Genomic DNA, 26,160 nt, shown 5'->3' with positions numbered 1-26,160 from the left:
TTCAGCCAAGCTTTTGTGCATGCATATATAGTTCGAGACACTCATCCTGCTCCCTGAATTCTCAAAACATGGAGTGAATGTTCTACCACTTCACCCAGATGATCAATAGGATTTTGGTTTTGAACGGCCAGGCATGACCACAAATAAAAATAAGTAGGTGAGCACTCAACATCCCATTCTTTCTCAGGTTAAAGCAAGGCTACAAAAACATCCCCCTAATTTTCCAGCTACCCACTTGGAGTTGCATTTAGAGAAATCTGTGTCTGTAGCACTCGACCCAGCTGGTGAGCAGCTTCAACAAGTAATGAGTCACATTCAGAGAAGATTACAGGATCAGTAACCTGGCTGATATATTTCTGCTTTTTGAGGAAGTAACTGTAACCTACATCAACCTTCGGGAGACACTACTGTTTTTCATGTTGTTATTCTTTTTTGCAGACCATTCATTTGTGTAAAAGACAGGCATAAAACCCAGAGAGAGAAGAAACTCTTCAGCAGACAAATCCAGTGTCAACAATACATACGAGACAGGTTTCTCACCACTGGTGACTCTAATACTGACCACTCAGCCAAGTCCTCCCCCTTCCCACAAGGCCCTGGCACAATAATACCAGTCAGTGGCGGCATCATTCTGGATTGTTTTCCTGTTTCAGAGCCTAACACACTAACACTTGTGACTGAGGGTATGATACGAGTGACATCATGTACCCTGAATCACAGAACCACAGAAATATCAACAAAAAATCACCAAATTCCATGAATGCACATAAATGATGTGCAGACCTAAGCCATTCTGGTCAGAGCACACCTTAGGCGGGTCCATTCAAAATAAATCCCATGGGAGTGCCTTATTGGGCACATGTTGCATTTGAATATTTGGCCATGTTACAGCAATCTACTTGATAATGGTGTTGTGTTGGCGAGTCCAACAATACCCTTTCCAGTTTTCATTAAAAAAATGAATTGGCTTATATTACTGCACTACGCCTGTTAAAGAAAGATATGCCAAATTGCAGCAGTGACGGACATGCCAGTAATGCGGTGTCTGCTCTACATCGGCAGATTACCTCAGCAGGGAGAGCTTGACAGTGTGTCTGACTGTCTGTGAAGTGTGAGCAGCCGAAGGTCTGAATGATGGTGTTATTACAGCCCACTCACCTGCTGTGCTCTTAAATAAGTCATCCAGCATCAGCCCAGGGGGCTACAGAATACCCCCAGTGGGATGGATTACGGGGACTGTAAGTATCTAAAGCCCAAACTGGAGGATATCTCCCTACCTGGACCACTGCTCACAGTCTTCACATCCTCCCAAGAGTCCCACACTACCCTACCTACAACATGATGACTTGATCCACCTTTTCCTATGCTATCACACTCAAGAGTATCACGAGTTAGACTGATCTGAAACTACAGCAGTAGCTGTGTGACCATGTTAGATCAATCACCCTATCTGCCACTTGAGTGTAAAACTGCTGTGATTTCAGAATAATAAGTGCAGTTTCACTGTACTGTGTTGTGATTCTATATCTGTGGGACCACCAATAAACTTTCACTGTTGGGTACTGAGGCTCAGAGGTTTGAAGGTGACTATTGCAGAAGGCAATCCCTGGAGATAGGCCACTGCTTGGTTTGGGTACAGACTGGTTGTGTCTGTCTTCCCAGCCTGCACTTTTGTTGCCCTGGTAGGCATCAATGGCATCCTGTTTGCTCCCACACCCGTCTTCCTACTCCTCACTGCCTCATGAATCCAGGTGCTGAGTCAATCCTGGCAACAAAGGGGTCTGGTGACACAAGACGGAGCTGGACAAGCAAAGCAAGAGAAGGAGTTATATTATGATGTGCCCTTCCAGGCACTCTAAGGGTGCTGCTGCAGCCAGCAATGGGGGCCCTGTCCTGGGGGACATGCCCCAGGACAGAGAGTGCTCCCTATGCTGCAGCGTGACAGTTTTGCTTAAGAAGAAGGCAAGGGAACCTTAGCAGTCTAGGCAATTTTTCAAAGGAGGATTCAGGCTGGTTTTGATGAGTTGTGAAACATGCATCAGAATGTGAGATCATAAATCAAATGTGAGAGAGAAGCCGTGAACCTCCACAGCTTGATCTGTGCCGTATCCGTCACCTTCACATGCGTTTGCGCGCTCAAAAGAAATCTCTCAACAACCTGATTTGTGCCTTCAAGTGATCAGAGACCTTTCTGCTGAAAAATAATAACAGTAGCTCCTGCAATGTTCTATCAATCTACAATGAATAAAGAATCAAAGTGATCAATGACTTGATGGTGGACCCAGCAGAGCCTACAGGGAGATCTCACACAGCTCCAGGCTTCTACAAGCTTTGTGTTGACGTAGTTACCGTACATATTCCTTTTAATTAAAGCTGCGCCCATGTCCCATGGTTGGTAGTGAATTATGGGCCTGGCAAACACTGTCAAGTCAGGCCGCAGCACTGGCTCTGGGGAAAAGGTCCCAGCGAGCCATGGACACCAAGATAACAAATATAATTCTCTTAGAGCAAGGGAGCCTTGGTGCCTTTGCTGTTAAAGGAGGCAACGTGATATCATTACGGCAACATTACACAAAAAAGGGTGATTTCTCAGGCTGTTAGCTCTGAGGGCATGGAAACAAATCTCCAGTTGCATTACACTTGGAGCTGTTCCTCGGCCAACCATATTTCAGCAAAGGCGGATTAACCACCACTTGGTCCTGGTTTGTTTTTATTATTGCCACTGTGTTCTTACTGTTTGTTTGTACTGCTGTATTAGCTGTTTGGGAGCCATTGCTCATGAGAGCCAGTTCAAGATGGATGAAACTTTGAAAGTTGTTTGCATCCCTCGCAAGCTTTATTTATACTAGTGCTTGCCTGTACAAAAAATGCAACATATCCTTACACCAACACATCCAAGATTATAAAAAACAATTATAAAAAACACCATGTGAAATATGGTGAAGTAATAGTCAACAGGTTCATTTCATATTTAAAAACACATCAAATGCTGTCAGTTTCATACATGCAGTTACATGCTTATACTATGTTTTGAATGACACAAAATAGGTCATTTTGCAATACGCTCCTCAATACATTGATAACAATATAACAAGAAAACAATGATAATATTAGATATGTTTTGTAAAAAATTGGTACATTTTGGAACATTCCAATCATTTGCATTTCTATTTCTTATTTCAGAATGATATTATTTTTCAGAAGGCCATCTGTGTCATTCACGGACATATGGAGCATTGTCTCACTGAGACTACATGACACACCTACGTAGTGTCTCAGAATGAAAATAGCCAGAAAGTATAAGGTTCATTTTGTACTGTTTCTGTGGTTCAAAGGTCAAAGGCAGTGGACAGTCCAGCCAATGCTACTGTATCCATTACTCTTCCTTTGCTATGCCCTCATGTATGGTCTGGTATGTTTATTTATTTACTTATTTTTTGCGCTTCTCATCTGTGAAAAGTGATAGCCATAGTGTGATGTGGAATCAGTTCTGTTTTATTTAAACCTGGAATCTACTGACCAATCATAAGCAGAGGTAACAATCACATGTTCCTAACTAACATGGGTCAGCATGTAAGGTTGGCTGAGTAAGGCAGGCTTGACAAACAGCCAAGTAGGGAGGCTACAGCAACCACACACACGGCTCAGTGCATGGCAACCAATACCAGCAGTGAAGGAGGTCCATTCAAACACTCTTCCACAGCAGAATATCAAAGTTCCTCCTTTGTGTGCAACAAACAGAATTAGAAGAGCTATAACTTCCATTCATTCTAAACTACAGTACATAACATGCCCATGTGACTACAGAGAGCCCCTTGCCTTGAGAAAGCAAGGGCAAACCAACTAGTCCAATCACATTTCAGCAGAAGCACCATAACACGTAACCCCCATCAAAAAGGTCAACATCCTCTGTGAAATTATGACTACAACATAACAGGAGTGTTGAAAGCAGGGACTGATCCGCACCACATGCTCTCAGAGGTGTTATATTGATAACAGCAAAATGGATGAATGACACTCACACGCTGATCAAAATGCATTCAGCTGAGGGCTTTGGCTAAGTGGAAATCATTTGGCCACAGAGACCCCAATGTCCGTGGCTTCAAGTTGTGTTTACTCAGGTTTGCTGATTTCACAATGTTGGAGCACGGAGGAGCTTCCCCTTCCCGTTCCTCCGCAAGAGCATGGCGAATCGATTCACCAGACACGGAGCGCTTATTTATACGAAGTGCGAGAGGCGAGAGGATGTCAGACAGAGAATAAGCTCTCCCTCATGACAAATGTGTTACAGAGAAAAGGACTGCAATGAATGAATGGACTATAATGAGGCATAATTTACATCCATTTGTCAAATCACGCCTTCTGGTGAGTCGATGTGTTCGGTAAACACTTGATATTGGTTTTGCTGACCTATTTTTGCAAGTGTGTGTGTGTGTGTGTGTCTTGCCTGCTCATTCACTTCTATATTAATTCATTCATTTGGCCCTGGGCACCACAGAGGATGAGCAATGATCGTTCCTCACAGAGGAAGGAATCCTAAGGCTGCCGAGACACCACGTCAGATATGCAAACCAGTGAGCTAATTGCACAACCAAAAAGTGCCGCATAACCTCTCTCCATATTCCCCCCTAGCACACAGCAGGGAGACAATGGGAAGGGCAGTCAGAGGTCACATGACATGAGGATCAGTCGTGAGTGAAATCTGACTAGACTCCAATTCAACTGTAATACCAATGGTGGTGCAGATTAAAAATGGCTACAATGTACTGTAGGTATGTCAGAGATCAATAAGGAAAACAAAAGACACCCATATCTCAGCAAGGATGGGGTGTTTTAATTTCCGAGGCACCAGTATCCTGAATAGTTTTCGTTACAGAGGGAGAAAACTGCTTCAGAAAAAATCGCATCAATACCAAATTTAAGTGTACCACCGCATTAGCAACTCGTCTGCATAAAAGCAAGGCGTTTAGCTTTCTGTCCTGCCCTTGTGAATGTGAGAGTGGAGGCACTGTTAAGCACATTGTTTTGCGCTTTGTGGCTGAGACCCCACAGTCCCATTAATGTGTGTGGCAAATTCCATTGCCTCGGCGAGTACATTTCTCCCTCGGTGCCGTTGTTCAAATAAAGCAATTAACTTTAAAAGCACCCGAGCCATATGCACAGCATCTGTTATACTGAAGCGAACATTTTCCCTCCCGGGCTTATGGTGTTGTCCGGTGTTGTTGTCCGGCATTACCATCTGCAGTAAGCTGTCCCATTGCCTTTCGAGTGTAGAGTTGAGAGACCTCATCAGTGGTCAATCTAACATGGCAGTGTTACCACCAGCTGGCTAGAAACTGATCAGCAACCTACACTGCCGTTGGTCCACAATGCTAATCACCTTGGACCTATGATGAAGTTGATCAAGTTAAGTATAGTGAAGGAAGGAGCCCTGAATATGTGATGGCTTGTGTACAGCACGATTGAAGGGCAGTCCTCACAACCTCACGTGTCTGTCTTCTCCATCTGAGCAGTAAGGACCAGCGGTGATTCACATGGCCCACATCAGGGTCACCAGCCAGACCATGCCTACAGCCAGCTCTTCATTGTGAGCAGAGAAAAGACAGAGCCGCCTTTAGGAGATGTGCTTGTGAAATATTACGGGGTCACCTGATGTTACCGCTATGCGGATGAAGCCTGCCAAAGCCCTGCGCTTCAAGAGATGTGAAAAAGCTTGCTTGTTTCACTGTTTCACTGTGATGCCTCCTGTCAGCGGTTGAGTACTTGACCATCTCTGCCTGCCAGTGGCTATGATAAAAACATGCTATGAGAGATGAATGTGTGTATATGTGTGTGTGTGTGTGTGTGTGTGTGTGTGTGTGTGTGTGTGTGTGTGTGAGTGTGTGTGTGTGTGTGTGTGAATACGTACATATGCATCTGGAAGTGTGCAAGCCCGTTGGCCCTACTGTACGCACGTATGTTTGTCCGGTCATTTGGGAATGAGATGATCTGCCCTGTCCACTCGTCTGGGCGCTCGTCTGGGTCTGACAGTGCTCATGGCGTCCCCTCCCGTCCTCCCCCCCCTTCCCCCCCTGCCCGTGCTCCAGATCTGTCATGAGCCGCTATCTGCCGAGGCCTGTGGGCCACGGCACGTGACGTCGGTGTCTGAGCAGCCGCTGTCAGGTCACTGGCTGGCGGTTGCGTCCCCCCCCCACACCCTCCCACCCACAGTACCACTGTTACGCCAGGCTCAGCTGCTCACCAATGCATTCCCTGCAGCGCCAGCTCTTTCTCATTCCAAGCAGGTATGGGGACATGCACTCTGCCCCATGCTGGAGAGCAAGGGGACAGAGAGGTCACAGCGAACTCTGCAGAGTGGACTTAGTCAAATATCTCCCACTCTCCGGGTGAGACTCAAAAATGACTTACACATACTGCACCCCACTTATTCTTAACACAAATCCCCATTTGTTTTGATATGATGAGGTTATGCCTCAGTTTCCCATAATTTAATTTTTGATTTTCTTAATTTTCTTAAACGGCTGACATGTACTGTTAATTCAAATGTACCACACACTCGTGTAACAGCAACAAAAAATTTAGATTTAGGTTCATTTTAGAACCGTGAAAGCATGTTCTAATAATACAGCTTCCCTATGCAAATAGGTATTCTCTTCACTACAAAACTGATGTTGTGAGGGGAAAGATTACAACTGTCAGTAGTTAAATACTGGCTGTAAAATAAAGTCAAATGAAATTTAGGACACTACTGCCATGATTCCTAATGTTTCAGGACTGGCAGCACAGAATGACAGGATGCATTTCTAGACTAAACAGGTTTCTTCTAGCTGAGCAGCCCTGACTGTGGGAAAAGAGCAGCGATGCAATGAATTGGTTCATAATTCTGCTCATTCTCCTGCTTGTAAATGGCAATTACATGAGCATAATGTGATTCTGATTCTGGTGAAATAAGGAGCCCCCCGGCTCTTTCTGTGGGAGCAGCTGGAATTTGAGCCACCCTCAATTTTCCCCCATATACCAACGGAAACTCCAGACTGTGTGAGGCATTGAAACTGATCTGAAATTATTGATTTTCGTATTGATCATCTGCATATGGCATTCTTGGTGGAGCTCTTGTGTGAGCTGCAAAACTTGCAGCTAATAAGCCGTGTAGCTCTTGCCTTGCTTGTGGTCCAATAGGATGTGACTGCGCCATAGAGATGGTTTTGATAACTAATAGATGTTAAAATAAGAAATTCAAAATGTATGTAATATATTTTGATATATGTTGAAATTGTCTGAAGATATTCAAAAATCTAACAATCATTCAGATTTCATTCCAGTATTTTTATTCACACACTCTCATCACTCTATCATTGCTGATAACACTGTATTATAGGACACAGTGCATTTTGCAGCATGTGCATAATATTGAGTAGATGAAAGTATGTCAGCCTCCTCCTGAACTTCATCACATTTATTTGGAGCTGGCTCTGGGCAGCACTCTGCTTTCAGTTTGTGTATTTGTCATTAATGTGGTAGAGCTCACTTTGAAGAGCCACTTGTTCCTTTCTAGTTAGATTCCTAATTAGTGGAGGCTGCATTTGAATTTGTCTGTGATTTTGTGTATGTGTATGTGTATGTGTGTGTGTGTGTGTGTGTGTGTGTGTGTGTGTGTGTGTGTGTACACTGGTTTGATTGAGTTAGCTCTTTTAAGCAATCTCAGAACTTTGTTCTGCAATATAAAGACAAAATTAAATATATTTAAATATAACCAGCGTTACATAATAAAATTTAGCAGCCAAATGAGATAGGCATAATACATTTGAATCGTGAAGAGAAGCTTGTTTTGTTTGGACAATGCTGAGAACATTGTTGCAAAAACAGTGCATAATTACCAGAATTTGCCAATGGCATTATTTTTGCAGTTGTTAACTGAACTAAGACAGCCTCCAGGGGTGATATCGCTTCTCACATTCAAGGAGTCATACAAACATGACAAAGATTATAATACCACCAAGGATATTTTTTGATCAACTTACAAACTAATTTGGCCCAGTCTGAGAGGCTGTGCTAACTGGTGACGCTCAAACTGGCGGTGAGCTAGGTGGCAACATGCAGTGCTGTAACTACGCCTTCGTAGTACACAGGCAAACTGAGCTCACGACTTCTCCGTTTGATCATCAATAGACAGCCCCCTCTTCCTCATCGCGCTGAATGTGGGCGGCACTGCTGCAGGAGTGGAAGAAACTCTCCACGTTGAAGAAGAGGCGCAGGCCATTTGACGGGCGCTGACAGTCACTCGGACCTCTGATCCCTCGCATCAGGCTGACTGACACGGCTTCCCTCACCCTCTCCCCGCCCCTTTACTGTTGAAAGGACGCCCTCTCTGACCTGCCCTTGGCTGGAGGGAATGAGATGCTCTTAACCTCAGCAGAGGGAACATTTGTAATCTGGGACCAGAGGCAGCACAGACGAACAGTGGGCCTGGCAAGACTCGTGACTGTGGTCTTGTGGGTACAAAGCCAGGCACTGTGACCCTAGGCATGGCTCCTCATAATGGTCACCTTCATAAAAGCTCCATGAAATGAACAAGGCCTTTGATTTCAGAAAGACCTTCAGTAAATTGTAAGCACTGTTCATTAACCAAGGGAGCTGTCTCTAAACAATTTCATTTGACTATTAGGTCTGACCTCTTCACAGTACATGTAATTCCTTAAGTTTGACTTTGTTATCTAAAAGGAGGGTTAATACCTCAAATATAAGGAAAATGTTCAAGTAACTCATTCATCTGGCATCCAGATGGTGAAATTTCACATTCTTCAATAGGTTTCTTTATTCACAAAATGGAAAAAGACCCAATACAAGTCTACATATAACCTCTACAGCTACCTTTAGTGAAGCTCCATGTTGTTGTCGAATTGTACAACTTCCTGGATGGTATGAAGCATTTCCAGCCGTAAGCTAACATTTACTAAGCTAACACTCACTAACTCATATTCTCCCAATCAGAGATCAATTAATCACAGAGACAGCCCTCTCCTACCCTATAGTCTGGCAACACTTACATTGTCATAGAGATAAGGAGTTCCAAAGGTATTTGCTTCCACAGTGGCAGATATTTTTTAATGGCAGGTATACAGAGTCTGAATGCTAATGTAACCACCGAGTGTTGATGCGCTGGTCACGTGACAGGGGTCATGCGCAGTGATCAGACAGCACTGTTTCCTCGACCTTCGCTCCACCCCAGTGCCAGAGGGTGTTAAGTGTTCACTGGTGTGCTCTGTGTAGCATATTCCGGCCTCAGCAGTGCTACCCCACTCATTTACTTCTGTCTGCTTGCCATGCTCACTCCAGCTTCAGGCAAGGGTGGCACTTTTGATGTATTCGGCTGCTGTTTTTTTCACCTGTCACCTTTAGTCAATGTTTTAGGACGATTTCTGTCTGCTGCCCTTGTTTCTCTCTTTTTTTTTGTTATGTTGAAGAGATCTGGTGGATCCATTTTGATTTTTTAAAATGGCCATCCCCTTCCGCACAAATGTTGTATGTACAGTATGTTTGTTAAAATATTACATAAAAAATGGAATACGTTCCCTCATGTTATTTTAGGCATTTGTTTTGTAGAATGTAAAGAATATAGTGGCATTTATGGGGGTTTTAGTAATATGTCATAAAGTGGTATATATTGGATGACACTAGAAGTAGTATTGAACACATACAGTATTTTGTAATATAATAAAGCAATGATTCTTTTTTTTGGGGGGGGGGGGGGGGGGTGGTCAAGCTTAGGGGTGCATTGCGTATATCCTGATGTCTACATAGTATATATATATACAAATCACAGAGAAGAAGGACTGAATAGCCCTCAGATGTTTCTGTTTTTATTGAAAATGAACCTCAATGTCAACAGCAGATAGTCACAAAGTCACCACCATGTAAACATCCTGAAACCTCAGTTTATATTTTATCTTGTAAACTGCATCAGTTCATCCCTGGTAGCATGTTTGATTTAATAAGCCTGTCTGAAAATTGTGTATGTGAGAAAGATAAATCCCTCCAGTGTTTAAACATTTTCAGTGTTACCTTTCCCCTAACACACATTTGCCACTCCCAGTGTGTGGCTTTGTACTCTCCTTCATTCTGTGGAGCTTCAATAACATATTTAATAATGTGCTTCACTGTGCCAGTGGCCTTGAGACAATGACTATGTATGGGAGGGGGACAGAATGAGGGACAACCTATCTGAATCATACACAATTTACTAGCAGATGTGTGTGTGTGTGTGTGTGTGTGTGTGTGTGTATGTATAGATGTACGTGCGTGTGTGAGTGAATGTGTGTCCTTGTGTCTGTGTATGTTTATGTGTGTGAATGTTTGTGCACGCTTGGTAAAACATTGTTCATATCTGTTGTCTGTCAAAATCTGTTGATTTTGTGTGTGTGTTTGTGTGTGTGTGTGTGTGTGTGTGCGTGTGTGCACGCACACGTACACATCAAATCATTGTGCTTGTGTAGTGATAATACATGCATAAATAATGTGTCCTTGTCAGACTCAAGCTTGGTGGCCTCCAGTCATATTCACCTTCCTCCCCTCCCTCTTCTAGCTCAAGCTGCCCAGGCTCCTTGGAAACAGTTGCTCGGTGACTGCAAGGCAAACCCCCCCTGGAAGAAGTGAATTACCAGGGATCCCTTCCCTCAGCAGCCAATGCGCTGATACTTGGTCATAACAAGCATTCAGGGGTCAGTTTTTTATGTGCACGTTGAGGACTGAGGACAAACTGAGCAGCACTGATAGATCCAGGACCAAATCTTCATACACATCCTGCTGAGCTTCCTTTTCCTCAGATCCAATCAGAATGAGACGGAATAATGGTACAGGGAACCTCCCCTCATTGAAATGCTCCACAGGGAAAGGGGAAAGCCCCCTCCTCTCCACAGCCAATCTGATTACCTCAGTCTCCTGGCCCCAAGGGCGAGGGATTCCAAGAATTCGATCCCGTTTCCTCATAAGAATTCCAGCATCAGGAGCGCTCAAGTCTGCATTGTTCCAGAGCAGCCAGTCTGAATGGAGCTAAAGCACAGGGAACATGTTTACGTACCCTCAACCATGAACCTTTCTGTCTTTCCTTTTCAAAGTCCTTTCGTCATTTTCATACATGATTATTTAGAGGTCAGCAAACAGACTAGCCTATTAATTGTGAGTCTGCTCACAAAATGCATGCATCTCTTTTCTTCCTGACCAAAGCTTTGTGCTTCTGCATCTGTATGAGGCTGTAAATACTGTATCTGTCTGATGGTATTAGCAGTGTTACAGAAACTAGTGATCCCAGGAAAAATGAATGGTTAGAGCAGCCATTTTGACAAAACACCATTGAATCCTTTTTTTTTAACGCAAGCTCTACAATTACAAAACTCCACCCCATTCATGACACTATAGCTCCATGAATGTCATCACCACAAAGGGCTGCGATCAACACTATTGCTCTGTCTTGAGTCCATTATCTCCTCCATTTAAGTAGATCATCAACGTACGTTTTGCGTGCCACCAAAGCAGAGTGCCAGGAACATTCCCTCCCTGCCCCATCGCTCTGACATCATCGTACAGCTCTTTGTGCATATTTGCAACCCACATTGTTTGCCATTATACCCCCTGGCAACAGGGCGTAATTGTCATCGCTGATACTCGTGCATGGAAATTCTTCCTGCCTTGTGGAAAATGATGCAGGCTCCCAACAAACCACTAATTCATTGAGAAAGGAGGGTTCCCTTTTTACACCGCTATAATCACTGTGTTCAATTATGGAAAATCCAAATGAGAAAGGAAAATTGTGGATTCAAACGGAAAGGAATGACTGAATGATTCAGGGAAAGCAGTGTTTTCTCTGAGAGACGCAAGAGGAGTGGTAAAGCTGTCACAGTCCGTACTTTCATGATGGGAGAGAGAGGGAAGAGGGAAAGAGAGACAGAGAGACAGGGAGAGAGGAACACAATGGTGGAAAAGAGAGATCAGAGAAACATGGCAATGAAAGGGGAGGGTAAGAGAGGGGGAAAGGCAGGGGAGAGGAACGAAAAGCAGAGGGGAGAAGAGGGGATTGCAGGCGAGTGTTATGTGTGGAGAATATTAAAGAGGCTGTCAGAGTAGGTGGGGGGGGGGGGGGGGGGGGGGGGGGCACAAAGGGAATCTTCCATGGATGTGGAAAGTCTACTGCTATGAACGGCCCTCAGCTAAACGTGTAATTAGCTGAACAAGATCAATGTTGCTGAAGTGATCACTTGAGCGGCCGCATTAAGCTTCCATTTCGATGCTTTCTCCCTCTCAGGGAGTGTTTGGGAAATGTGCTGACCAGGCACATTTCCGCACTTCTACATTCTACCAAAGGGCACAATGCACTGGGGGATATTTTTTCTATACATTGCAGAGGTACACGGCCCATGGAAAAGCAGCGTTTGAAGCACGTAGGAACTGTCTCTTCCCCCTTGCATTATGCTCTTAAACTAAAAACTGTGTGATCCTACATTTTTCTCTTTATCCTACATTTCTTTTTCTGTTCTTCAAACCAGAGCTACCTCCTTAGCCTGAGTGAACTTTCTCACTGCAGTCATGCAATCAGGGGATGCTCATTCAAAAGGACTATTGAACCAGTCACTGGCTTGGTAGCCCACCAGTGAGGCAAACCCTCTGATGTTGGCTGTGTACACCACACACACGAGGCAGGTTAATTGCGCAGTTGAGGTGCCAGGGACTCCACTGCTTTCAGATCTGTTCACTCTGAGGAGAAATGCTGAGACACACAAAGTGCCAGGGAAAATGTGAATGGTCATTTGCTGACCACATGCAGCAGTATTTAACTTTCTCTTTCATTGATCAATGTCTTATTTGTTATGAGATCCTGCTGAAAGAGATTTGGGTGCCCTTAATGTGAGAATGTCCAGGTGATGCTGTTAGTGGAGTATAATGTAAGGCAACAACATCATGAGGTGCGTCACTTCTGAATGATCTGGATCTGGTATTTTGTTTGTTTGGTCTTTTTTTCTCCCCCTTTTCTACTAGACAACACAAAATGAGCACCAAGCTCACTCCACAGCAATAAAATATGCATCCAATGGGAGCGGAAAGCAAGGCACAAGCACAGTAAAAGTCCCACAATGCAACAGGAGTAAGACACTAAATGGAGGTTTGGACCATCTCCCCGATGGTATCCGAGTAACTTACAGGTGGCAAGCGAGTCGCAAGGTGTTCCAGTGGCGTGACGAATGAATCCTGGCTGACATACCCACCCCTCCCCGTGGCAGAATAAAGCAAATTTGTTCCGCCACTGTGGACTCCCACTCACGGTCGGCAAAAGGACATTGCTGGATTGAACCCCAGTCACCCTAAAGTCAGTCTGTGCTAAGAACAAGCGCTTTGACTGAATGGTTCTGGTTTTTAGATCAACATTGTTCCAGATCTATGACACATTTAGGAGATGGTTCTGTCTTAATGGGCACTTAGTGGTAACCTAACATTAATAGGACAGTGTCATACAAAGTTCAAGTATGGTGTAAAATATATATGTAATTATAGCTAAAATCAAAATGAAATATTCTAGGAAAGATACACAAATAATTGAACATAAACCCCTCGGAAAGTATTCAGTTGGATGTACAGAAACAAGCACAAACTAAGTACCTTGCAATGACAGGGTTAAAAATACCTGGTCTGTCTAAACAAACACTTAAAGCACTTATAATAGGTTTCATTTTCTCATACAACAATGTACGCTGCCCAGCTGCACTCCCATGAAAAAGGAAATACAATAAATATCTATTCATTTCCAATCCAAATATCTACCCTTCCACTTTTGTATGGCAATGTTATTATAAATTCAGCAATACACCGGCTGCCAGGGATTCTGGCGCCTTAGGGCAACTATGGAGTAAGGATGACCATCCTGTCTGATTAGGGAACAGTCTGTAACCACACTGCATTGTGATTTCCCTCTCTCATGCCCAGAGAAAAAATAGGATGGGGAGCATAGAAAGAGAGAGATATAGAGACAGAAAGAGAGAGAGAGAGAGAGAGAGAGAGAGAGAGAGATCTACTGCACCTTGGCTGATTGAAAAAATGTTGACTTCAACCATTGAAGCATGTGACAAAAATCTCTGTTTTGCTGACTCCAGAATACATACGTATCTGCACAGGCTACCCGGTGGTACCCGAGTGTAACAAGTTTACCTGGAGGAACTGCCACATCCAATATTCAAATTAAAGGTCCCTGAGGCACTGTGCACAGCAACTGGATCAAACTTCAGATAATCATTTGCTGGTTGCTTTACCACCAGCACTGCTTTCAACATTTGCAATCTTCAGACAGCCACAGTTTTCCATCTGTCAGAACAATTTCATACAGTACTGTTAAATTAGTGGAAAAGATAACAATACTGACATTTTCGTGAGGGTGATTTTGACTTAGGAGCTCTGAATGGGTTAATTGGCATTGTGAGCGACAGTTAGAAAATTGCCTCATGGAGTGCGAAAGCAGTATAGGGAGGATACCCAGGAACAATTCAAAGGCACTCTTCTAGAATGAAGCGTATTAAAAAATCATACCTATTTTAATCGTGTTTGCATTTCCACACTGGGAAAAAGTAACACCAGTAAAACCACAAAATACAAGAACATGAGGCCCTTGTGTTTACTGGGTTACTACTCATGTATACACACACGCTCACACGCATGCACAGACTCCCACACACCACACACATACAAAATCCCAGTTTGTACAATAGCCTGCAAAATATCCACAACATTAGTCAGTTACAATGTACAAGTACCTAAAATTTATTTTATATGAGAAGTGGCTTTTGTGAAAAAAAAAAAAAAAAAAAACCTTACAAAAGCGATGAACATGCAATCTTGTTTTAACCCTTACACACAGCAATGCCTGCGGCCTGTGATTATAATCAATACAACTCCTGCTTTCATCACACTGCGAATGGCATTGCATGCTGCACTTCCCATTTAGCTGTGAGTTTGGCAAAGACTGGGTGAGATCTACATTACCCAGACCCCTGAGAGGATAAAAAAGCTCTGCAGCAACAACTCACTGCTACACTTTGCATAATCTGAAGCTTGTGAATTCCCATAAATATTATAGGTCGCAAAGCTAAAACACAGGACTGCAGCAATCACACATATATAAAAGAGAATGTTCTTTCAACCAGAAACTCCAATATGACAATAATGTGAATATATTGTACATCATATAAATTAATAATAATTATTCTTCCTATTTTTAGTATTAAGTATAGGCTCATTAAAATAAGTATTTTACTTGCCGTGGTTATTACCACACCCCCAATAATCTTTGTTGCACATGTGGTAGCTCAAACAAAACGTAACAGATCTTTTAATCATTCAGATATTGAATAATAACTGAAAACATTCTGAAAACATGACATCACGAAAATAGTCCATGGTTTCCTGAAGAATGCAATCACATGATCAAGATAGTTTACCTATTTAGATTGCAGAGGTCAAGGTGAAGTCATTTTAGAAGCACTTGTCTCTAAAAATACAGTAGAGCAGATGAACCCGCCTTCTTTAAGTTTATGTTGCACAAGAAACAATAATAAATTCATGCACTATGTTTCTTTCATGTGTTGCATTCAGCTTCACAGAAGCTGCCATTATTCAATCAAAATCAACTCCTGTCCCCAAACACTAAATCTACCTCTCAAGTGCTAGCTCTCAAGTGCTATTTACCAATAGTGAAGCAGTGTGAAGAAGAATTAAGCTACGTTGCACATACAATGTAAGTTATCTCACCAAAAGCCTTTACTAACATACTTGCTATAACATGGGCTACTCCCCTCACACAAATGGACCTCATTTTTATTCAAATGTGCTTACATAAGCATTTGGACCTAATTTCCCCAGTTGAAGTTACAGTTGCATGTTGATATTCCATCCATTGCATTTATTTTAAAACCATGCTAGTACCAAAGGGAGTAAGACACACAGTATGTTTTTTTTTTTTTTAATTAATATTGGGAATGTAAAATACACTTTTGACTGCACAGTGACTTTAACAAATCTTCTGAAATAATCATTTGTCTCATACAGTTCTGTTGCACACATCGTTTTTCACTCAGTGAACAAACACCACGTTCTTCTGAAACAGTTCTCGAGCACACCAGAACACAAGTGCTTTGGCCAGAGAACATACTGAGCACACACCAGGCAAAGTCTGTCACAGTTGCATATGGGGAGAAGGGGGAAGCTTAGTGATTACCTTCCTCTTCTTCAGCAGGGAACAAGCTAGGCTGGTGCTTGTAGCATCTCTCCAAGGGCTACAAGCCTCAGCATAAGACGTCAGATCAATGAACAATCCTTTAATCACGCACAGCTTGCACGGGATGAATATTGTTGGCTTTGAGGAACCGTACACTGATGTTCTCCTTTGCTATATTCCTTATGGGAAACTAAGTCTGCCACTGTGAACTCTGGCAGTAGACATGGCCCTGATGGGAATGTGGAGAGCTTGGCATTACACCTGGGTCTATGATGCACGCATTGGGATCTCTGCAATGTAGTCTTTAGTTGCTTCTGGGTGACAGCCTCGTCATCTTTTTTCTCAGGGCGGATTCTGCAGGGAGTGTGATTTAATTTGCGGAGAGCGGAGGGCTCTCCATGCTGGTCTCGGCTATGCCGCGCTGGCGGCTCTTGATTGAAATGCCACGCGGGGACAATCTCACCTGCTTCCTCCCAGTGGAGACGCATCAGCGTCACCTCATCATTGACGACTCACAACGACGGCCCGTTGCGGCTGGTTATCCCCCTGACACTGGCTCCTGTGCTGTGAGACGCGGCTGTGGCAGAGACGAGCAGCAGCGCTCCCTAGACCCATGATGCCAGATCTGCATTGGCTGGTGTCAGCCAGCTAACATTCATGCATCATCAGCATCCCTCAGTGGTGTGTTCAACCCAGCAGCCTTTCACGACAAGTAGCAGGACTGCCTAAACTAGCAGGACTGAGTGGAGAGGACTCCTTTGCAGTCTGGGTACAGATACTCTACATATACTCTGGGTACATATACTCTTATCCAGAGCAACTTACAAGGCTAAGAGATTGTGGCCCTCACAGCAAGAGAAGGAAAAGGGCCACAGAACTTTACCTGAAACACTAGCACACCAGATGATGTTCACTTCCCACACATCAGCTTGTTTTGGGGACACCTACGCGGTCAGCTCCAATGTTAGACAAATTTGTCAGCCCAACACATTTGTAGACAGCAGCTTGCACCTGAACCCCACAGTTCACGCGGCTTCTTGCCAGTCCACACTTACACCCCACACACATTCTGGTCTGTTGCTCTGTAGTTCACCTTACGCTTTGGTTTCAAGCAGCCCCAGGGATGTTTGAACTCCCGCAGATTTTTTTTTTTTTTTCAGTTCACCAATTCAGTTGCAAACACATGAACTGTGATACACATCAGCATTTTCCACAGTGGATAAACTGCTTACTTCAAAGTACACCCAATTGGTGGGCAAAATGCCCAGTATGACAAATTGGGTCCCACCGCAAATTATTCTCGAGTTAGTTAACAGTACTTAAGGCAACAGGCATTTTGTTCTGAAGTGCCCAGAGTATTTTTGACACAAGTAATTTCACGCCTCAATTCCTCACTGCACAGGTCAGACTAGATCACGTTCAGTAAATTTCCAAAGCATAATATATTTGCGTACTGTTCCTTGTTTGGCTTCCTGGTGTGGCCTATGTTTAAATTTGGATGTTATTCTGTGCCTTTTATGCAATCATAAACATCCATATGGATTATACATAATTTAACATAATCATTAGACCATTTGGGACAATCTGTGTATTTAGGTCACATGTTGCTGTAGAGGACACCAAACTGTAAGTGAGGCATAAGGCATAATGATGAAGCTAGTCTCAGACCAGAGGATTATGGGTTCAAATCCCAGCAGTTGTACCCTTTGAGCAAGGTGCAGACCCTAAATTGTTTCAGTAATGTGCAGCATTATGAAATTGATAATGTACTCAAAACTGCAAATAGAATAGTATAGGGGTGTCTGCTAAGTGAATTAATATTTATTGCCATTGCATAATTTACTGGATAGTTGTTTCTGCTGCTTTTGCTCAGTGTTACTTAGGACGGTTCTGCTTAGGTTCTGTGGAATACTAGATCTAGATCTGCAGTGATTTTTTGAATGGTTGAGTTAAAGAAAATATTCCACTATAAGAAAACAATCATATATTTGGGATTTTTGGTCAATTCACTCAGTAATTGTAAACAAAAATATTCAACATCTCTATGATGACTTTTTAAATTCAATTACAAACATGAAGTACACAAACATCAAGAATTCTAAATGATCTACAGTCTTATCGTTTGACAGTTACATTAATATTTAGAAATATAAAACATACTGAAAGCTCCTTGCTACAGATGCACAAATCGACCCTCTGTTGGATGAGTAAAAATAGAAACCCCCTTCATAGACATACATATCTGAAACACACATGTCTGAAACCAGCAATAGACTGGCCAAAAAAACAGACATTTTCAGCATGGCTCTCTACAATGATCTGGTGATTCCTCTTAAACAGATTTAACACTTAGCTCCCATTCAGACTTCTATTGACACAGAACAGCATCTCATTCACTTCCATTATTGAAGAAATGTCTGCTCACCTAAATTTTCTCAATGTATAAATCCATATTCGTATTGCTTTACACTTCTAGAGTTACGGCTTCAGCAGCCTAAAATTCTGCTGATCGGCAGCAGCAGCTCTGCTGGAAAATGCTTATCAACTCCATGTTCCTGTACATTCAAGACTATGTGTTAGTTCTGAACAGACGTACCTCTGGATGATCCAAAATTGAAGGAAATGATAGTGCAGCCCACACTTACAAGCAGAAACAATTTTCCAACCGTGTGCATGATTGCACACTCAAAATCATGCAACCATAGGTAAGTCCCCAAACGTGGGTGTATTCAGCAAACAAACATAAATATGACTCATTGCTCATTTTTTATGTAAACAGTCTAGTGCTTCAGTTTAAATATTGAGACAGTACCCAAACAGACTAAGTGACCACACTATATGAAAGTGACTGCAAGGGGAATATGCATTTGCCTTTGCGTTTTGTCTGTATTCATAATGGTGGGTGGGTCAGGTGGATTTCAGCATTCACACACAAGTAAGGAGCGGGGAACAAAACTGCACTGACAGCAATATCAGCAGTAACATGGATTTTGTTGTTTTCTTTTAAAAATCCAAAATCTGCTCATTGTCGTTGTTAACAACTAATTGACACAGATTTGTCAAGAGGCTAGTTTATTTGCATTTGTTTTCATTACTTTTTTTGCACTGCTAAATACAGATTTATTGGGTGTACTCCTATTCAAATGACCACTTTAATTGACACCACATCCTTCTATCACATCTTGTGATGTACACTTCATTCATTCCTTCAATTAGCCTTGCAAAATATCTTCATTCGAAATAGCTTTGGCTCAGGACTTGGCAGCACTGCCTTATTTAATTTCAACTACTTATGCATCTATTTCTCCTTTATTTCTACAGAAATGTTTACTAAAGGAGTACCATCTGCATGAATACACAAATTCACTGTGCTCTCGCCTCTCCTGATTCCTTGACCCACGGGGCCATTTACAAGGTTGCCCATTAATCACAAATCGGCAGCTCAAAAGAATAGTGAATATTTTTTTTTACCTCTGCATGAACTTGCTGATGTCAAGTTAAATAAAATTTGAAAAGGTCATATTGTAAGGTTTCTATTTAGCTGAGGACTTCCTAACAGTTGCTTTTGAGGTGTATGTATGGTTGCTTACTCTATGAGATAAACGTTGAATTCTGAGTGGCCTGTGTATCTTCCGTGTTCAAATAATGAAAGCAAATAGTGGATATTATCTAATTAATTACCGCCTAACCGTTGGCGTAATAATGGATTTCTAAATAGAAATTACCACCAGCAACAATCACGTGTGTATGTAATTTAACTGAACAAGATGGTTGTCACTGTCTCTGTCTCAACTTGTACTTGAGCCAATGCAGGGACATTTTACTTTGAACACACTAAATACAGAATTATTCACCAGCTACTTAAATTAAATGATGCTGTTCAGAATTGTTTCATTTTCTTGCCCGTTATTCGACAAAAGTGTTATCATGCATTTGATTTGCAGACACACTTACAGACGACTAATTTCTCGAACGTGTATAATGAACGTTAGTACAATCTGTAATACAGAAATGACATTTCGAAATGAAGAAATTAGAATTAAGCGCCTTGCTTAAATATACAAAGTCAGAATCCACGCTGGTTTAGAGCGCGCAATCTCCAGGTCACTGAATGGGCTAACCAATACTTCTGTCCACGAAATAAGGAGAGGAACGATCTTATCAAATTACAGTCAAAACTTAAAGCAAAATGTTGGTTTAGAATTGGAGACGAGGAAGGGGAAGAGAGCGGGGTGTGTAGGCTTGCTGCATAAAGAAGCCGGGCTTTTCTGAGTTAAACAATCTGACTTGCACACGCTGTTACAACGAACAGATTCAGCCAGTTACCTAATCAATTACAGTTTGTCAACCCTGCCTCAACACGCTACCTCATCATTCGTGTGCCCTCTTCTCCACTTTTGCTTTCCTGCATGCTATAGTATTCTGTTCCACAATGGGCCACCGGCTCCCGCCAACAAACCCTGTTTAAGAAATTAGAATAGTCCGTAATAGTTTCCATATATGGCAACTATGCGCTGTCCATGGTGCTGGGTTTAGCTGCGTGTCTTGCAATGTGAGCGAGCGCAAGCAGTGGAGAGGCTAGAGGAAAAAGGGGAGAGATCCGCTCAGCAATATAACGGAATGAACAACAGCACCAGAAACAGTGTTTTAAAAGAGACACTCGTTCACAGCCATCAACGATGCACATTTGCAATTTAGCACAGTTAATCCACATATGCAAGGCGTTATCGGATGGCATGGCTAACAGTGAACACCACACTAAAAAAGTCACTGCATTAGCCGCACTGATCAACCCCTCTCAGCGGGAACTGCTCACTGATCAGACCCCCCCCCCAAAAAAAAAAGAAAAATCACGGATTACACTTTCCCACTGATTCACACATCTTTAACGCCAAGATATGCGTATGGCAGGGTGGCACAGCAAAGGGCAGCAGGCTTCCAATTCAGGGCAGAAATATGCACAACGGCACACACGCGATCAATATTTCAATGCAAAAAAGAGCACCGCTGTTTTATTTTGGAATTACACAACGAGTTTAACCAACATGGAAAATACATAAACCATGTGCATGGACGTTCTCCACGCTGACAGAATGAAATAAACGAAGCCACACAAAAACAAATAAAAAAAATGGAAAATGAAAAACGATTACCTTTCATCCAATCCAGCACTTGCTTAGGTGTCCATTTACTTATAGGTTCCATTACCAATGCCATTCTTGATGTCACTATATGTCCTGAAAAAATCACCAAATGAAACGTACTGATTTTACTATGCAATGCAAAATCTACCTATATAGGTATACATTAAGAAACATAATACAAACAAAAACAGCGGTTTTTAAAGCATGGCTGGTTGAAGTGTTCTGGAAAAGGGATGCGATGGTGCAATCCACGCGCGCACACACACGCGCTTTCTCTCCTCTTGCTCTCTCTCTTCTCTCTCTCTACCTCCCTCCCTCCCTTCCTCTCTATCCAACTGGCTGCCGACCCTCGCAGTAATACTGTAGAGAAGTGAGGTTGCTATAAGCGAGCAAGTCTAGCACCCCCTCCCTCTCCTGCATGCTGCAGCATCACACGAGCCACTGTACGACAGACATTGAGAATGGTGCAATACAAAGCATTGTACTTAATCCACGCACATTGTAAACGCGAGGCACGGCCCAAAGTAAGCAATGAAGTAGGTTAGGACTAAGTACACGGCATTCCATATCGCACACATTAGCACATGTTAACTAAGGTTCCCTTTGTGTTAATAGGTAACCAATATCACTATTACGATGATGCTATCTTATTATTATCAACGCCATTTTTCATTTGCATGAAAATTAGAGTACAAGATTGATTATAAATGGTGATATTATTGATTTTATTTTCACTCATGAGACTAATAATAATAATAATAATGGTGATGGTAATGATGGTGATAATGGTGATGATGGTGATTATAATCAATTAAATATGGAATAGGCACCTCAGTAATTAAGATGTACAAATATGTATCAATATTCTAGCAGTACTAGAAAGGGGAAAAACAGCAACTAGGCAACGTCACATGACAACTGTTTAAATTACAAAAAAAAAAATCAATAGGTTAGATAATTGTCATTGAGATTAAAACTTAAAACTGTTATTTGGTTGGTGTAAAGCAAACGAATGAAGCGAGCTATGTGAACTCATTAGCAACCAAACAAAAGCTAGTGAGGTTACTAGACAACATGGCACCGAAAAAAGGTGCGACATGGGCAATTTCTCCATTAAATAAAGTGTGAAATAACCAATGTTCTCACAGAAACTGACAGCGACCCCTGCTGTTTAAACAACGCTTCACCACGGTAACGTTTATAAGATAACGCCGAGCAAATTTACTGAGATCGCTGACGTGGAAAAAGTATAGTGTATCTCTGCATAAAATGGCTTGTGTCATTGTTGGTATGTTTTAGAAATTCACCTGAAAACGTCGTTGATTGGTGGACTCATTTCTCTATTAATTATCAATTTGCCTTGTTCTTTCAAGAAGTAATTGTCGTTCTGTAAAGTAAGACTGACTGACAAGAATCTTTTGCCCACGTTTACATGTAAAGGAAAGACCATGTCAGCCCAGTCAACACCGACCTGTAGAAAGTACTGCTTGTCCAGCATTGCTCCACTAAACACTTATTTTGCCATGTGAAATTTACACAGGATTATTTTTATTTGATTTAGAATTTAAAACAAAGCATTGCAGTACAATATACAGTACCATTCAAAAGTTTGGACACAACGTTTATTCTTATTCTATATTTTTACTATTTTCCACATTTTAGAACAATAGTAAAGACATCAAAACTATGAAATAACAAAATTGCTTGAAATTTCCATACAAATTTATTTCTTCTTCTGACTTCTGAATTATGCTCATCACTTGTATCATTTTAACATTCTTTACTCTCCTGGTGACTTTGAGACAGAGTGTGGACAGCCAGCCTCTACAGGTATGTGTAACAGATGTTTTAAGCTGAACCTTGAACTAGTGCTGACATACTTTTATCTCTGGAAAAAATAGCAATAGAAAATCAAAGCTGTCCACATCCTGCTGAATTTTGTGTGGGTGTGTCAAGAAAGCCAAAAAAGCAAATACTGCATATATATAGTTTGCTTTTTTGTGATATCATCTAAAATACTTGTAAGTATACCTTCTCTGAAGAACACCATGTAGCACCTGTTTCCTTTACAAGCCAACATGTTCTGTCTCTGAGATGTAAATTCATGGCCATACACTAAAATTATGCGTTCAGCATTAACTGAAGTGACAGTAGTGTGACATTTGATTTCATTAGAGCATTAACTGAAATATTCAATGTTAAATCATACTTATTGTGTCTATTATTATTATTATGTAGCATATATTTGCTATCTGTACATATCGGTATTATTTTGCAGAAAGCACTGATTTTCACAAAATTTGCAAACTTGCATCATCAGTCAAGTCTTATTCATGACCTCATGTTAAAAAATGTTGGCCTTAGTGTACCATATATCTGTATAAAATTCAGCTGGCAACCGTTTACAATCTTTCCTAGGTTTGTCAGTCAAATGTTCACATATGATGTGGGGTTGCTGTCACTGGTGGTTGAACTGGGACACACCTACTCCATAATATGTTCATTCCTCAGTTTCCCTGTTGACAACTGATTTTGTGAAGCATTTTATAATTATTTCTTAAAGCACAAGTGTAGTAATAGGTGTTATAATTGAATTGAAAATGCTGCATCCCATAACTTCCAAATATTTTGAGTATAACCATTTTGATGTTCTATCTCTGTGGAGCAGTACAGATATCTATCCTTAAAGCATATCAGTCAGCATGAACTGCTAATTGAAACCTATCGCACACAAATCGAAAAAAAAAAAAAACCATACTACTGAAAAATGAAGAAACAGCTAAATGGATCTACCTTGCATGAAAGCCTTTGCACATCAAACATTTTACATACCAGCACATGTTGATGGGACATTCATAAAATGGTTGTCCTCTAGGCAGTTTTTTCCTGAACATAACCCTGTACTCTGACCGCCGTACGTTACAATGTAGTTACTACAGTATGGTCTCACTATGAAGGTTTAAATTGGACTGGAGAGGTGGTGTCCAGTTTCAATGACTACTAAGCCTGTTTTTTTTTTTTTTTTATTTATAACAAGTTGATGTGGAATAAACCTTAAATGAGAATCTTATTTGTGAGTTGCATGAAAACAAAGAGTCACATACCCTCAAATCAGAAACATACAGACACAATTACCAGAAACATAGCTCTGGCCATATGTTCACATATATACAAAAATCTATCAGTTAGAAAAGCCTATACTTGGGAATGTTTTATCTGAAAGCAGCTTACAATGATGAAAGTATTTACTCCTATTTACTCCAGAAATATGGCTGAGGAATGTGATAAAATATTAAAATACTGAGAAACAGCTTTGCTGCCAGGGCAAATGTTTATATTCTACTTAGGCCTTCCAAGTTATCTGTGTATATTATGTGAGTGTACTATGATAGGGATTTTTTTTGTAATACATTTGAGACTGCAAAATAGGTCCAACAGTTTGTAATGCAAATCACAGTGATCTGCTGAGGATTCAGCATGAGATTCGAGAGAATGGGGAGTAAGTGGTACACAACATATTGTTCTGAATTGTTCTGAGTCCCCTGAGATGGCAGCCGTGCACAGAATTGCATTCACAGAGAAAAGCGGAAAAAAAGTATTCATAATGCATTAGTAAAGGGGGTAGCACTAATATTTTGCACTGTGTATACCAGTTTCCATGGTACTGGAAGCTGAAAAGTATTGTAGTTCTACAGCAGATCAATAACCATACTACACATAGTGCTGGCAAATATCACATTCTGTTATAACGTATAAAATAAATTATGTGCAATGTGAAACACAAACAAAAGTGTAATAGGTGCCAGAGTAGAAGGCAAAGTGGAATACTGCAAAATTGAAAGTGGCAGAAAATAAACAGAACTGTTGTATGGCCAGGGAACAAACAACTGACATTGTAGAGTATGTCATAAATATATTACATGAATAATGTATTTGCACAAACAGGCCTGCTTTGTGGATTTCTCTCAGTGTTTAAAAGTCCAAATCGTTCCTCCAGTCTACTGAACAGATCAATAGTGAGGTGCTCTAATGTCAGCCCTGGAATTATTTTACTTGTTGCCATAAAGAAGAAGCAAAGTTTTCACAAACACTCGCAATTCCAGTGAAGACGTAATTCGTATGTGTGCTTTCAGAGCATGGCTTTTCATTTTGCGAATGGTATGTCATACTGTCGCATGTTCAGTGAATATGTCAGTAAACAGATGACACTTGTTAGTCGCCTGAGCACATATATTATCAGTCACTGTTCCGGAGCGACGTCATCAGTACTTCTCAAAATGTGCACACAACCACAGAAACAAATATTTGGCTTTCCACCATTTCCCCCCACCCACCAGAGCATCCCTGATTTTTGACATTGTTTGACGCAGGGATTCGTGAAGAAAGCTACTGAATTTAGCGATCGTTAGATTTGTCAACAAAAGGTAACTACATTTTGAAATTCCTCTTTTTAATCTGGCTAATAAGTCACACAACCTCGTGTACAAACAAACATGCATCTAAATTATGTAGAGAAAATATTTTTGAAAAAAAAAAAAAAAGTTTAGCTTACAAGCTAGTTAAATTCGGCGCGTGACATCTTTGCCCTTCAAATTATTTATTTATTTACTTACTAATTTATTAAATTTATTATTTTTTAACTGTTCCAGTCCTTGAATTTGCCTGCCCTTGGCCACATGACGGAAAGGTGCGGCACGTTCTTCTCAGTGGGCTGTAAGGCTCTGTGTTTTCGTCATGACCGTGGGAAATTCATGCCGTTTCACA

At 41.5% G+C, this 26,160-nt stretch overlaps 1 protein-coding gene across 2 annotated transcripts in view; it reads right to left on the bottom strand.

Annotated features, from left to right (window-relative positions):
- Positions 1-21,469, bottom strand: part of si:ch211-26b3.4 (connector enhancer of kinase suppressor of ras 2) — an 87,976-nt gene extending 66,507 nt beyond the window's left edge. For both annotated transcript variants that reach the window (XM_036523726.1, XM_036523727.1), the window contains exon 1: positions 21,406-21,469. In XM_036523726.1, coding sequence (XP_036379619.1) covers positions 21,406-21,469 — 64 coding nt within the window. The remainder of the gene's footprint in view (positions 1-21,405) is intronic.
- Between the last annotated feature and the right edge of the window lie 4,691 nt (positions 21,470-26,160).

The sequence above is a fragment of the Megalops cyprinoides genome, chromosome 3 (assembly GCF_013368585.1).
Source record: "Megalops cyprinoides isolate fMegCyp1 chromosome 3, fMegCyp1.pri, whole genome shotgun sequence".
NCBI classification, from domain to species: domain Eukaryota; kingdom Metazoa; phylum Chordata; class Actinopteri; order Elopiformes; family Megalopidae; genus Megalops; species Megalops cyprinoides.
Note: the sequence above shows the minus strand (reverse complement) of the source record. Positions and strands in the feature narration are given on the sequence as shown.